This window comes from Castor canadensis, chromosome 1 (assembly GCF_047511655.1).
Source record: "Castor canadensis chromosome 1, mCasCan1.hap1v2, whole genome shotgun sequence".
Taxonomy (NCBI): Eukaryota; Metazoa; Chordata; class Mammalia; order Rodentia; family Castoridae; genus Castor; species Castor canadensis.
Window position 1 is genome coordinate 183,778,309 of NC_133386.1, and position 16,580 is coordinate 183,794,888.

The following is a 16,580-nucleotide window of genomic DNA, read 5'->3' on the forward strand; positions in this document are numbered from 1 at the left end:
CTGGTAGTGAGGGAGTAGGCGGGGAGAGGAAGGGGGCAGGGGAAAGGGAAGGGGGGAGAAATGACCCAAACATCGTGTGCATATATGAATAAAAGAAATAAAAAAAAGAAGCTTTGAAAAAAACTACATGGGAATACAAAAAGCCAAGAATAGACAATCTTGGAAAACAACCATAAAGACAATTTATACCAGCAAAAAAAAAATGTGGTATTTATACACAATGAAATTTTACTCAGCCATGAACAAGAATTAAATCTTGTCATTCTCAAGTAAATGAATGGATCTGGAGAACAGCATCTTAAGCAAAGTTAGCCAGGCTCAGAAGGCCAAAAATTGTACGTTCTCCCTCATATGCAGACTTTAGACCTAAAACAAATGCAGTAATGTTATTGGACATGGGTCACACAGTAAGGGGAGAACACATACAGGAGGAATAGGGAAAGGTAGGAAACCCAAAAATTGAAAGTGTTTGATGTCCCCACTGTAGAGGAGCTAATATAGTAACGTCAAAACAACAGAGGTCACTATGGGAAGGTGACTGGGAAGTAGTGAAGAGGTCTGGTAGAGATGAATCAACTCAGGTTGTAATACACATGTGCATGGAAGCAATGTTAGGAACCTCTCTGTATAGCTATCCTTCTCAAACTAGAAAAATGAATGCTGTATCTTTCTTTTATTGCTATGTCTTCTCTTCAACACAGTTGGAGAAGAGGGCAGAACAAGTTCTGCCTGGAAGCGAGGTGGGTGGAGAGTGGAGGGGGTGGCGTGGTGGGGCAGAGAAATGGCCCAAACAGTGTATGCACATATGAATAAATAAACCAAATAAAGAGTAAAACTCAGCTGGAATTGGGAATCCTAAGGAGGGACACATCTGTTCTGAGGATCAGAAATCCTGAATTTGTTTCAATGATTCATGCTTGATTTATCTGCAGATTATTCATATCCCTACACTTGTTTTCTCCTTCCTTCTTCTATAATATTAGAAAGCCTAACTTTTTAAGTAACACATATGTATAGGATTACGTGTGTGATTACCCATTTGCTCTTACAACTTCAAAAACGGGGATGATGTTCACCTATTTTGTCCCTTCCTATTTCCTGATGACAGAAATGCTGCTGTTATGATTGGAGCTCTGACAGTCATCTTTAGCCCCAAGTTAAACATGGGAGTGGAAGCTGTTAAGGATGGATAAATGTGATAGTGGATGTTTCTAATCTGAAGAGTTTACATCTAGGCTTCTATTTGTTTCAGAGTATATTATGTGCAGCTAAAGCCTAATCTAGATAATGTTTTGATCTCTAAATCTACCCACTGAGAATGATTAATTAACATTTCCCTATTTCTCAGGATTTCAATGATATCCCAATGAAGTAAATGAATGTGAAAAGACTTTGAATTATGTATAAGACAGTATCCAAATATAAGATATATCAATAAGTCTGATAACAAATCTAAATATGGATTTCTGGTATTTCCTTTTGAGAGTTGGTATTTTAAAATTTCAGGGTGATATATTATCCACACACCTATATCTCAATTAAATTAATTTACACAAAATTCTTCCTTGGATCCTTGTGGCTTTTTGTCTGGTCCAATCTTTTTCCATTAATAAAGATAAATAATAATGTCATTTTCATGTGTTTCATTCATTTCACACTTACTGAGTTCCTGCTATGTGTTACTCATTATGCAAAGTCACATGGAAAGAGTACAGTAAAGAATTATATATGATAACTCAATCAGACCCAGCTCAGTCTGGTGAACACATATGAATCACATCTAGTGCAATTCCTCATCTATTGCTTATTCCTTTGTCCTCTGCTTTAGAGAACAAATCTAAGAATGAAGAGACTCAGAAAAGGCTGCTGACTAGATTAAAAACTCATTGGAGAAGCAAAATCACCATATATAAAACATTGAATAGTCATTATTTCTAAGAAAGAGAAATACAAAATACACAAAATAAGTTTTTCTAAAATGTTTGAAAACTGTTGCCTGATCCCCTTTTATCTGTAGTCCTTCAACAAGTAATTCTTAAATCCAAAGATATTCTCTGAAATAAACACAGTGTAATTTCCCAAATCAGCAATTAACATTCACACAATTCTTTTATTTCATCTAAAGAGTTATGCCCCATTAACATTCTTCATCTAATGGAGGATCCAATCCAGGGTTCCATGTTGCATTCAGTTGTCATGAGTCTTCAATGTGGCACAATCATTAAATTTTTCTTGTCTTCACACTTCTGAGGAGGGAAGGACAGTGATTTTGCAGAACATCCTTCAACCTGGGTGTCTCATACTTTTGTGTGCTTGGACTCAGGTTACATGATTTGATAGGAATGGCACAGTAATGATGTTGTGTGCCTCCACACCGTATCATATACGGATACATGTGATATCATTTATGTTATTGATTTATGTTATGTGATTATTGATAATCACTGAGGTGAATTGTATACAATGTAGCTATGAACGTATATATTCTTTTTGTAATTAATAAGCATTTTATTTTAGGATACACATGAGATTATTTTAAACATTATTTCCCATCAAAAACTCTTAATGTGTGGGAGAACAGGAGGACAGAACAGGTTCTGGCTAGGGGAGAGGACAGTGTAGGGGTTGATACCAGTGGAAGCGGGAGATGGTGAGGAAAGGATGTAGGAGGGTGAATATGGTGCAAATACTGTATACACATGTATGTAAATATAAAAATTGTACCTGTTAAAACTATTCCAGGAATGGGGGGAGGAAGGGATAAAGAACTGCGGAGGGGGTGAATTCAACAATGATATATTTGATACATTGTAAGAACTTTTGTAAATGCTACAAAGCACACCCACCCAGCACAACAACAACAAAAAACCTTTTAATATGTCAGGAGCACATTGAATAAGCAAACCATTCACTTTTACACTACATCAGAGATCTTTTAGCTCTGTCTCATAGTAAATTCACTACAGAAAGTCAGTCTAAAAGAAGATCAGAAGTATAATTGGATATTTTACTATGAATATTTAGCACAATATTATGGATTGTAGTAAAAAATGCACACAATCTAAAATGCCTAGTTGTGTTACAGTACATTCATAAGGAAAAATTTTAAAAAGGATTAAAATGAAACTTTTGAAAATGACCTCAATTAGGATAGGTCTACAACAAACAACTACTGTTAACCTTCCTTTCACCTACTGCCCCTGCAGTTTGGATTCATCATTATTCTAGACTCAAGAACCCAGACTCAACCTCTATGTCTTACCTAGTTGCATTGTCCTGATCCATAAAGTCTTCATGGCCTTCTTCACGTCAGCATTTCTCAGGGAATAGATGACAGGGTTGAGGAGCGGAGTTATCACTGTGTAGAACACAGCTACCATCTTGCCAACAGACAAAGTGGTAGAAGGCCTCAGATAGATAAAGAAAGACCCAGGGACCAAAGAACAATACAACCACAGTGACATGAGACCCACAGGTGGAGAGAGCTTTGTGCCGCCCCTCTGGGCTCTGAGTCCTTAGGTGGAGCAAAATGACCACATAGGATGCTAAGAGAACTACAAAACTGATCACAGATGGAGTCCCACCATTTGCAACAATCAGAAAACCAATGAGGAAGGTATCTGAGCAGGCAAGTTTAAGCAGGGGAAGCAGGTCACAAAAATAGTGGTCAATGACATTAGGGCCATAGAAAGGCAAGTGGAAAATGAGAAGGATCTGGGCAAAGGAATGCATGAAGCCTCCTGCCCATGCTATTCCCACAAGAACAGCACACATCTGCTGGTTCATGATGCTGGTATAGTGTAAGGGCTTGCAAATGGCCACATGGCGATCATAGGCCATAACCGTGAGCAAGAAAATCTCAGTGCCTCCAAAGAAGTGCATAAAGAAAAGCTGTGTCATGCAGCCCCACAGAGATATGGATTTCCTTTCAGCCAGCAGGTCTGAGATGAGTTTGGGAGCTGTAGTGGAGGAGTAACAGATCTCCACAAAAGACAGGAAACTGAGGTAGAAGTACATGGGAGAATCAAGACTTCTGCTGGTCATGACAGTGAGCCCAATAAGGAAATTCCCTAGTATAATTGCTGTGTACAAGACCAGAAATATCACAAAGCAAACTCTCTGCACTTCCTGGTTAGGAAAAAGTCCAAGAAAAATGAACTCAGTCACATTGTGGATGTTAGCCATAAGGTCACCACCAAAAGAAGTAATTTGGGTGGTCTTCTCTAAAATGATATAGACAAAAGACTTCTTCATGAAGTGGATAAATTAAATAAATGTTCTTGCAATTCTGAGATGATTTTGACCTAGATATTGAAAGATGAGTAAGATTTAGTAGTGCATAGAATAAGGAAAAACATTCCAATAAGGCAGAGAGCAGGTATAAGTGTATCCTGTGTGGTTAGAATAAAGGGAGAAATAACAAAAAATAAAGCTATAGAAACAATATTGTTGGTGCATGAAGGACCATCCTTGGTGTGCAGAACAAAAGATCTCAACCTCTCCACATGCCCTTCAGTAGCTTCAGAGGAATTGCCCTTGGTATACTTCCCTTGATATTCGACACCCTCTAAGAGTTTGTGATCAAATTCTTGCCTTCTACACTTGGTAACTGGTGACCTCATCACCTTCCAAGGTTCTAGCTCAATTGATGCACAATTCTTCTCTTTAATGATGCTTTCATTTCTTCCAGTAACATGTCTCCAGTGACAGGGAAAGTCTAATCACCCTCTCCAGTGCCCACTCATGCTCTGACACATCCTTCCCTACAATTCCAACCTTCTAAAATCTCAGGACACATTTTCTTACTGACAGATATTAAAATGATCCTGGCCCATATTGCACTTTGTCCAAGGTAGCTCACCTGTATTTACCAACACAGCTCCCCCATGCAGTGAGACTCCAGGGTACCCGGGATTAGTAGCCTGATGGTTTGCAATCATGCCACAAAACTTTGTTCCTTCAGTGATTCAGAAAAGCTAAGGCCATTAAAGACCACCAGAAGCCAGTAATAACTTATCGATACAACTTACAATTGCAGAAAGAAAACAGCATGAACCAGCCCTAAATTTTTACATCACTGGGGAATTCTACCAAGATGCCATTCATGGAGGAAAGCACTGCTAACAGTCCATACTCTCAGATTTACATTCAGCTTTTCCCAGTAGTACCTATATGATATCTAGGAAGTTATTCAATCTTTCAGAGGCTCAAGGTCAACCTGTAACATGCATATAATACCTATCTCACAGGTAGACACCATAAGTCCCAGTCCCAATCCAATTCCAGGATAAGTTATTTTCTAGTCCTTCAATTCCTTTCAGAGACAATTCATTGGCCTACAGCTAATGTCTTCCATGAGGACATTTTGAAGTCATACCACTTACCATACTGAATTCAATTGCTTATGTGACCATCTTCCCTATTGCAGTGTGAGCAATAGGGAAGTAAGGGCAGATTATATCTTACCAGTTCATCACTAGTCTTCACTAAAGAGACTCAAAATCACACTCTGTGAACGTCAGTAAAACAAATGAATAGAGGACATGCATCCTCCAGCCTTCTCAGGACAGTATTTAAGACCTTGTAAATGTTCCATAAATATTCAAAGACCAAAGGACAAAAAAACATCTTTCTATCCATGAACCCTAGAGCCTGACATAGTGCTTTCCCATCAAAGACCCTTGCAAGTGCACTTTGTGAAATACCATATTACTCATGGCACCACCTCCTTTACCTTCAAAGTAGAATCAATCATCGCATGCAAGAGAAGTCCAGGATCACAAAACAAAACCCAAACCAGTGTTTCTGCGACTTTGCTCTTCTCACCACCTCTGTCTTTTCTGTTCTGAACATAGAGATCAAATAAGTCTCTGAGAATAGTCCTGGGCTCATGCAGGTTCACAGTTAACCCATGTAGGCCAATCTACAAAGCTGATCCCTGTCCCAGTGGAGTGGCAAGTTAGAGCATCAGCTGCTTTCTTGCAGACTTAACTTGGGAATTTGGAGACTGAGGCACTGGAGTCTTACATACATCTGATTTAAAAACAAAAGCAAAGTAGACTTGCCTCTCACATGTTCCACGAAGAACTGAGAATTCAGGCAGCTCTGCTTTAAATTCACACTGCTTAAGCAACAGCAGAGGAGAAGGTAAGATCAGGTGAGAGGAGGTGGGTCCCCAGGGATCTGCTCCCTCATTTCTTCCCGGTCAGGCAGAATATCTCATGGGAAGGAGGACCTCAGTGTCTTTTTAGGAAACATCTTAAGAAATCAGTTTGAAATATGAACAATTAGATTCACCCAGTGTTCACAGAGCATGGAGCTGTTCACAGGTTGATGAGATCTCTCTTACTCATCATGACCTTAATCATATGGCTTTACAAATAATAATCACATCATTCATAATGGTGGTCCAAGGATCACAGGAATAGGTGGCAGGAAACAAATAGCACATCTCCTTGCCTGTGTAGATCAGTGGTTCTTACCAAGGGGAGATTTCCCAAAAAACCTTTAATAATGTCTGGAGGCATTTTCCATTATCTAAATTGGCTGGAGAGGAAGTGTGCTGCTGACATTAACAAGGTGGAGGCCAAGGTGTGAAATGTCCTACAAAGCACAACCCAGCCTGACAATGCAAGAAATTATCTGAAACAAAGGTCCATGGAGCTGCTGTTGAGATACATTGGTATAGTTGAAAGGAAATTTGTCCTGAATCATAATAATTGAAATTGGGTTTTGATTACATTGGAGTTCATTACATGCATTTGACTGTACTTGCACATGTTTTAAATTTCCTCTGATAAAACATTTTAAGGATCACTTAAAAGCATTTTGTAAAATGAATGGGCTTTATGCCAATGCTACTATCATGTATTGTTAACTTGGCATTGATAAATGTTAGAAAAAACAAGAAGAGCTAAGTTTCAATTAATGATTAAGAAGAAATCTATGAGACATTTAAGATTTAAGAAAAGGTTCGAAACAATTGCTTTTGCACATGGAAAATCTGAATTAAGCATCCCTCTTTATATAGAAAGAAACACAAGAAAGATCAGTAAATAACTGCATAAAAGCTCTAAACATTTAAGTAAAACCTGTATGTCCTCATGAAGCTGAATTTCTGTCAAAGTGTATCAGCCTCCATATATTCTATATTGAAAGATTTGATTTAATAAATTTAAGATAGATTTTTAAATGTGTATATATGAATGTTTGTTGCAGAGAACTATATTTATTAAAAATCTCTCTGTTTTAAAACTGTGCTTGTTCACCTAGAACTATAAACTGGATTTGTCATAAAAGGTTGATTTCATTTCCTAACTGGTGAAAATTAACCTGTGACTATCACCTGTTCTCCAGATACAATGAAACCCCACCAATCCTTTCTCTTATAGAGTTTTTAATACATTTATATGCATTCCTGTCATGTGAGGTTATTTTGAAAATACAATACATAAATGACCATTTATGCTTTTTTTTTTAAAGATGAGAGGGTAAAAAATGTTCTTGCAGCCTTTATTTCCAGCAGCAAAAAACTGGAATCAACCGAATGTCCAACAACACAATCTTCATTTAATTGTAGTATACTCATACAATGGAATACTATTAGCTAAAAAACCACACAAATTATTATAAAACACAATATAAATGAATTTCCAAAACATTAAGGTAAATAAAATAAGAGAGATATAAAAGAATACATCATTCATGCTTCTATTTATATGAGCCTACGAAGATAGAAACTAATCTATGTTGATAAAAATTAGATCAGTGGGTGCTGGTGGGTAATGCCTGGAAAGAGTCATGAGAAGTTTTTGGGATAACACATCATTTGGGATGTTGGTAACACAGTATATCAATTCATCAAAACCACTGAATTATACACTTAAGGTCTTTATATTTCACTGAATGTACATTTTATCTCAATTAAAAAGTAAAACCGAGGTGGAATTGGGGAGTGTATGAAGGGGAAACATCTCTTCTGGGAGCCAGAATACATAAATTTGTGCCCAGGCTTATGCCTGGTTTATCTTGGAGTAGCTTATTGGTATTCACTTATACTTATTTCCCCCTTTCTTCTACAATATTGAACCCCTACATTTAATTTTTTTATTTTTGTTCTATTTATTATTCATATGTGCATACAATGCTTGGGTCATTTCTCCCCCCTGCCCCCACCCCCTCCCTTACCACCCACCCCAACCCCCCAACCCCCTTGATGCCCGGCAGAAGTTATTTTGCCCTTACCTCTAATTTTGTTGAAGAGAGCGTATAAGCAATAATGGGAAGGAACAAGGGTTTTTGCTAGTTGAGATAAGGATAGCTATACAGGGAGTTAACTCGCATTGATTTCCTGTGCATGTGTGTTACCTTCTAGGTTAATTCTTCTTGATCTAACCTTTACTCTAGTTCCTGGTCCCCTTCTCCTATTGGCCTCAGTTGCTTTTAAGGTATCTGCTTTAGTTTCTCTGTGTTGAGGGCAACAAACGCTATCTATTTTTTTAGGTGTCTTACCTATCTTCATATCTCCCTTGTGTGCTCTCGCTTTATCATGTGATCAAAGTCCAATCTCTTTGTTGTGTTTACCCTTGATCTAATGTCCACATATGAGGGAGAACATATGATTTTTGGTCTTTTGGGCCAGGCTAACCTCACTCAGAATGATGTTCTCCAATTCCATCCAATTACCAGCTAATGATAACATTTCATTCTTCTTCATGGCTGCATAAAATTCCATTGTGTATAGATACCACATTTTCTTGATCCATTCATCAGTGGTGGGGCATCTTGGCTGTTTCCATAACTTGGCTATTGTGAGTAGTGCTGCAATAAACATGGGTGCGCAGGTGCCTCTGGAGTAACCTGTGTCACAGTCTTTTGGGTATATCCCTAAGAGTGGTATTGCTGGATCATATGGTAGATCAGAACCCCTACATTTTAATATTGAGCACATGCTCCCCTGGAAAAAAGTTTCATTGCCCAGTTGCCCTTACAACTTTACAAAAAGGGATTGTGTTCACTTATTTTGTCTCTTCTTGTTTCCTGATGACAGAAATGTTGCCATTATGACTGGAGCTCCAACAGCCATCATGAGCCCCAAGTTAAATAGGGCAATGGAAGCTATTAAGGATGGATAAACATGATAGTGAGTGTTTCTACTCTGAATTGTTTACACCTTGGCTTCTATCTTGTTTCAGATTCTGTTACTTGCAGCTAAAACAGAATCTAAACAATATTTTATTCTCTAAAACTATCCAGTAGAAATGATTAATTGACATTTCATTTATTTTGCAGGGTTGCTATGAGATTTGAATGAAATAATGGAAGAGAAAAGACTGAAATATGCAAAAGCCAGTATCCAAATATAACATATATCAATACATCTATTAACAAATCCAAATATGAATTTCAGGCATCTTCATGCAGTTTGGAAACTTGGTATTTTATCAGTGAAGAGTAACATACTAAGATCACTTCTAGCTGGGTGCCAGTGCAGTGTCTCACACCTGTAATCCTAGCTATTCAAGAGGCAGAGATCTGGAGGATCACTGTTGAAAGCCAGTCTGGGCAAATGGTTTGTGAGACCCTATCTCAAAAAAACCTGTCACAGAAAAAGAGCTAGTGGAATGGCTCAATTGAAATCATTTCTATATTTCAGTTAAATTAAGTCACAAGAAAGTTCTTCCTTGGCTGTTGTTGGCCTTTTGTCTGACCCAATCCTTTCCTAATGATAAAGATAAATAATATTGGGTGTCATTTTGATGTCTTTCATTCATTCAGCAGCTACAAGTTTCTTGGTGTGTATCACTCGTCATGCATGGTAACATGAAAAGGGCACAGATATAGACAGATGAAGAACTGAGGCTGACAACGCAATCTGATGGACCTTAGTCTTGTGAATCACTTCCAGGTGGAATTTCTCATCTGCAACTTGTATCTATGTCCCCTGCTTGAGACAGTAAATCTAAGAGTGAAGAGACTCAGAAAAGGCAGTTGACTACACTGAAAACTCATTGGAAGGATGAAACTGTCATATAAATACCTTCATATTCACTATTTCCAGGAAAGTGAAATTCAAAATACACAACACCCACTTTTCCTGCCTCTCTTTCATCTAAAGGAAAACACACCTAGTTCTGGCCAATAAAAATAAATATAAGAGGAATTGTGCTGGGGCAGGTGGAAGGTTCTTGGAACTATTTCTCAAAACAAAAGCTGGGCCTCTTCCATCCCTAAAGTGAAGACAAAAGACCAGGAATTGCTACCACACTGCACCTAGTAATCACGAAGGGAAAACCTGAGGAATTGAGAGGGCAGCAACCCCATGTGACACCATAATAGAATTAGAAAAACAAATCAGAACCACTGACCTCCAAACTTCCCTTAAGTAAGCAAAAATTGATATTGTGACTTACATCAGGGGTGGGGCAACTATTTCTGTGAAGGATTAGGTGGCAAATATATTATGCTTTGCAGAGTACATATTCTCTGTTACAACTCCTGAACTCTGCCAATGCAGCACAGAAGCAGACATAGTAACATGTAGATATGGCTATGGTTGTTGTCGATAAAACTCTACCAGGGATACTAAAACTTGAATTTCATATAACTTGTGTGTCAAAAATATTTTTGTCTTTCTGTTTTTTTCCCACATCACTTAGAAGTATAAAAGCCATTCTTAGCCCACAGGTAATACAAGGACAGGCAGAGAACTAAATATGGCTCTTTTTCAAAGCTATTTTTCAAAAGGATCAGTCACACTAATAACCCAATGCATTACAAACTTTGCTTTTTTCTCCTTACTTCACAGCACAGATAACCACTGTCTAGAAAGTCATATAAAATTTTTTAGATTAAAATATCAATGGTTAATAATAATTTCACTGTATTTCCTCTCCCAGAGACACTGGCATTCTAACAATGTCTATCTTGCTTATGAAATAAAGCTCCTACCATGGAATTTCAGCTTCAGGCATTAGAATCAGGCTGATGGGAGGAGGGCAACAGAAGAAAGTTAGAGAAGCCTTCCCAGGACTCCCCCAAGATCACACTGATAAGGATACGAGGAAAATCATGAACTTTTGTCTGCAGGTATGCTGATCTTTCCACATAATACAGTATGTGGAAATGCCAGAGGTGACATGAATAAAGATAAAGTCACACATCTGACAGATGTCAAGGTAGAATTTCACTCCAGGCAACCCATCCTTAAATTCTATACTTTGTAATACAGACTACTAATGAAGAGATGGAAAGTAGTCCAATTTGAACATGCTCAAAAATACTGACAGTTATAACAGACCTTGAAATGATATCATGGTGTTAAAGTGGCTCCTTTTAGACAGGCATGGTGTTACACACCTATAATCACCAAGGCAGGAGGATTTTTGAATTCAAGGCCAGCCTGTGCTACACAGTAAGTTCAAGATGATACTGGGCCAAATATCAAGAACCTGTCTCAAAAAATGCAACATAAACCAAAAGCAGGTAACATTTACTCTTTCATGATTGACTAAATCAAATTGCAGTTTTAGTCACCCTTTGCTTGCTACTATTTGTTTCATGTTTTCATTTTTATCCCACCTTTGAGTTTATTTTCTTCCCCCACATCTTCCTCATGGCATTTTTCACCTCTGCATTTCTGAGTGTGTAGATGATGGGATTTAGCATGGGGGTGATGACTGTGTAAAACACAGCCACGAGTTTGTCTGCAGTGTAGGTAGAAGCTGGCCGCAAGTAGAGGAAGATGGCTGGTCCAAAAAACAAGACGACCACCATGATGTGAGAGGCACAGGTGGAAAGGGCTTTGTGCCTGCCCTCAGCAGAATGATTTCTCAAGTTGACCAGGATGACAATATAGGAAGACACCAAAAAGAGGAAGGAAAATACAGAGAATAATCCACTGTTAACAAACATGATAACCCCTACCACAAAGGTGTCAGTGCAGGCAAGCTGGAATAAGGGATGGAGGTCACAGAAGTAGTGGTCAATCATATTGGGACCACAGAAGGGCAAAGGGAGGGTGATAAAAATCTGAATTATGGAATGAAAAAATCCCCCCACCCAGGAACCAGCCACTAGATGGTGACACACAGTTCGGCTCATTATGGTTGTATAGTAAAGGGGCTTGCAGATGGCCACATAGCGGTCATAGGCCATCACTGTGAGCAGGAGGATCTCTGTGACCCCAAGGAAATGGAAGAAGAATATCTGAGCCAGACAGCCCTTCAACGAGATGGTCTTAATCTTGGTAAGTAAGTCAGTGATGAATTTGGGAACAACAGTAGAGGAGTAGCAGATCTCCACAAAGGACAGGTAGCTGAGGAAGAAGTACATGGGTGAACCAAGACTCTTACTGACATTGACCGTCACAACGATGAGGCCATTGCCCACCACTGTGGCCAGGTAAACAGAAAGAAAGAACACAAAGCACACTCTTTGCACCTCTGCATCCTGGAAAAGGCCGTTGATAATCAAATCAGTCATGTTATTTGTAGTGGCCATGGAATCAGTTCAGAGGTTCTGGATGCCAGAAGTTGAGAGGCCTGCAATAAAACAATGATTATAACACCAATCCACCTCATTTATACCACTTAGTGTAAACCAATTTATAATATGCTTATCACTCAATCATTCATTTAGCCAAATGTATTCATTAAATTCTAACTGTATATCACTTTATTTTGATTCATTTACTTTTACTATTAGAAAATGAAGACAGAAAAATGGAAAATGAAGCCCTAAAGAAATAGTTATTGGCCCAAGATCATAAAAAAATATGATGAAATTTTGGGACTTGGAACCAACATTTCTTTCTGTTCAGGGTTCTCTTTCATTCACCTTAAGATATTCAGAATGTTGTGAGCCTTTCAAGTCAATAACCTTTATTTGTAGTGTTTGCGTTGCATTTTCTTAGCTCAGTCCTTCTGGGAAATCCCCTTGATACACCACTGCAGTTGCCTTCTTGTTTCTTTCTTCTGTACCTCAGGGACTTATCTCCTCACTGATAATTTTCCCTTTTTTCAAGGTCCCCTGTGCTGTTGTCTTTCTCAGTTATACCAGCCCTCACTTTACTCAGGTCAGAGTCCTTCACCAGTTGTATAGCTTCAAGGATTATGTTTCTAGATGACAAATGTTCACACACTCTGGGAGAATTGAACTGACTACTTTTTCTCCATCATTCCACAATTAATTTCACATCTTCTGTCTCCCAAATTACTGAGAGATCCTGAACTCAGAGAACTTATCCTCTAGGATCATTGTGATGGCTGGCCAGCTGCTTGTTGTGGTTCCAGATTGGTCATCAGGCAAAGAATTTAAAAAGAAGAATAGAGACTTCTGTCTAGGTTACTTCCCTGGAGAATATACTTACTGAGGACCTCTTACATAGTAAGACAACCACCAGATTTCACAAAGGATACACAGGTATCACCACATACCTCAAGCTAACTATACTGTGTAACTTAAAACAATATTCTCTAGATAAAGACACTCTAGTTGGATTTTTTCATCATATATGGTCCATAAAAATAGGAAAAATATGAACTATTTCATTACCTGCTATAAAACATATCCCTATTTTCCCCTTCATATCATTTTATACTGACATTTTTTAGAAATATTTTTTCAAATTTGTTTATAACTGATAAATACCACTGTTATATTTTGACATATGTATGCTGTAGAAATATTCAATAGAGCTAACTACCATAGCTACCACTTTTTCAACCTATTACATTCTGTGGGAGGACACAAAAAGTCTATTCTTTTAGCAATTGTGAAATATGCTTCATGTGCCAGAATCATATCTGCACTCCCATGTTCACTTCAATGCTATCATAACAGCCAAGATGTAGAAGCAAACAAAGTATTCATCAATGGGTGAGTGGGTAAGGAAAATGTAATATATATGCTCAATACAATACTATGTATCCTTTAAAAAATAAGAAATATCCTTTTGATGACCTAAAAAAATGCACCCTGCAAAGTAAGGAACAGAAAAACAGAGAAAAGAACTCAGTGATGTGAACAGAGGGAAACAAATCTGTATGTATCAGAGCTCTTTGGATAAGGACACAGGTTGAAGCTTAAGATGAAATAAAGCTATTGAATCTTAAACATTAATAAATTCACATTTTGGAGCAAGAAAAGTAGTGGAGAAAGAGATCATGGCATCTCAGAGATGAATAGAGTGTCCTTGATCCTTGACATTTTAATTTCTAGTTCTGTCCTTTGTGTATTTGGGAACCAAGAAATATCCCTTGTTCTTCAAATAAATTTTCTGTTTTGCCTAATCTAATTTAAATAGGTTTCTGTTTTTTGAAAGGAAAGTACTAAAGTGGAAACCCAGTGTGTGTGTGTAATATGAAGTAAGTCAGTCATACATAGACAAGTACTACATCTCATATGTGGAAGCTAAAAAAATTCAATCTGAATGTAAAATAGTGATTACTGCAGGTTTTGAATGAGGTGGAGAGATAAAATGAGTCTGGATTTGATTAATACACAATGTATGTATATTACGGTGAACCATATTAATAAGTGTAATGAACATATATTGATACAAAATAAAATATATTTAAAACTTTAAACAGCTAGTAACAAGGATGCAGGGGTGGTTCAACATACGAAAATCAATAAACGTAATAAACCACATTAACAGAAGCAAAGACAAAAACCACTTGATCATCTCAATAGATGCTGAAAAAGCCTTTGATAAGATCCAACACCATTTCATGATAAAAGCTCTAAGAAAACTAGGAATAGAAGGAAAGTACCTCAACATTATAAAAGCTATATATGACAAACCTACACCAGCATTATACTTAATGGAGAAAAACTGAAACCATTCCCTCTAAAATCAGGAACTAGACAAGGATGCCCACTATCTCCACTCCTATTCAACATAGTACTGGAATTCCTAGCCAGAGCAATTAGGCAAGAAGAAGGAATAAAAGGAATACAAATAGGTAAAGAAATTGTCAAAATATCCCTATTTGCAGACAACATGATCCTATACCTTAAAGACCCAAAAAACTCTACTCAGAAGATCCTAGACACCATCAATAGCTACATCAAGGTAGCAGGATATAAAATCAAGATAGAAAAATCATTAGCGTTTCTATACACTAATAATGAACAAACTGAAAAAGAATATACGAAAACAATTCCATTTACAATAGTCTCAAAAAAATGAAAAACCTATGTGTAAACCTAAGAAAACATGTGAACAACCTCTGCAAGGAAAACTATACACTTCTGAAGAAAGAGATTGAGGAAGACTATAGAAAGTGGAGAGATCTCCAATGCTCATGGATTGGTAGAATCAACATAGTAAAAATGTCTATACTTCCAAAAGTAATTTACATGTTTAATGCAATTCCCATCAAAATTCCAATGACATTCATTAAAGAGATCGAAAAATCTACCATGAAATTTATATAGAAACAAAGGAAGCCACGAATAGCCAAGGCAATACTCAGTCAAAAGAACAATGCAGGAGGTATCACAATACCTGACTTCAAACTATATTACAAAGCAATAACAAGAAAAACAGCATGGTACAGGCACAAAAACAGACATGAAGACCAGTGGAACAGAATAGAGGACCCAGATATGAAGCCACACAACTATAACCAACTTGTCTTTCACAAAGGAGCTAAAAATATACGATGGAGAAATAGCAGCCTCTTCAACAAAAACTGCTGGGAAAACTGGTTAGCAGTGTGCAAAAAACTGAAACTAGATCCATGTATATCACCCTATACCAAGATTAACTCAAAATGGATCAAGGATCTTAATATCAGACCACGAACTCTAAAGTTGATACAGGAAAGAGTAGGAAATACTCTGGAATTAGTAGGTATAGGTAAGAACTTTCTCAATGAAACCCCAGCAGCACTGCAACTAAGAGATAGCATAGATAAATGGGACCTCATAAAGCTAAAAAGCTTCTGTTCATCAAAAGAAATGGTCTCTAAACTGAAGAGAACACCCACAGAGTGGGAGAAAATATTTGCCAACTATACATTAGACAAAGGACTGATAACCAGAATATATAGGGAACTTAAAAAACTAAATTCTCCCAAAACTAATGAACCAATAAAGAAATGGGCAAGTGAACTAAACAGAACTTTCTCAAAAGAAGAAATTCAAATGGCCAAAAAACACATGAAAAAATGCTCACCATCTCTAGCAATAAAGGAAATGCAAATTAAAACCACATTAAGATTCCACCTCACCCCTGTTAGAATAGCCATCAATAGCAACACCACTAACAACAGGTGTTGGCAAGGATGTGGGGAAAAAGGAACCCTCTTACACTGTTAGTGGGAATGTAAACTAGTACAACCACTCTGGAAAAAAATTTGGAGGTTACTTAAAAAGCTAGACATTGATCTACCATTTGATCCAGCAATACCACTCTTGGGGATATACCCAAAAGACTGTGACACAGGTTACTCCATAGGCACCTGCACACCCATGTTTATTGCGGCACTATTCACAATAGCCAAGTTATGGAAACAGCCAAGATGCCCCAGCACTGACGAATGGATTAAGAAAATGTGGTATCTATACACAAT

The 16,580-nt window shown here is 37.6% G+C and overlaps 1 protein-coding gene, 1 long non-coding RNA gene and 1 pseudogene across 2 annotated transcripts in view; 1 reads left to right on the plus strand and 2 right to left on the minus strand.

Moving 5' to 3' along the window:
- Positions 1-9,704, plus strand: part of LOC141421520 (uncharacterized) — a 73,832-nt gene extending 64,128 nt beyond the window's left edge. The window contains exons 2-3 of the long non-coding RNA XR_012446085.1: positions 9,050-9,142; positions 9,292-9,704. This is a non-coding gene — a long non-coding RNA (uncharacterized lncRNA). The remainder of the gene's footprint in view (positions 1-9,049; positions 9,143-9,291) is intronic.
- On the minus strand, positions 3,252-4,185 carry LOC141415724 (olfactory receptor 4X2-like; annotated as a pseudogene).
- A 1,867-nt stretch (positions 9,705-11,571) lies between the features above and the next one.
- Positions 11,572-12,501, minus strand: LOC109696728 (olfactory receptor 4B1-like). Its single transcript, XM_074044672.1, has one exon. The coding sequence runs from the start codon at positions 12,499-12,501 to the stop codon at positions 11,572-11,574; it is 930 nt and encodes a 309-aa protein (XP_073900773.1).
- Positions 12,502-16,580: the final 4,079 nt, after the last annotated feature.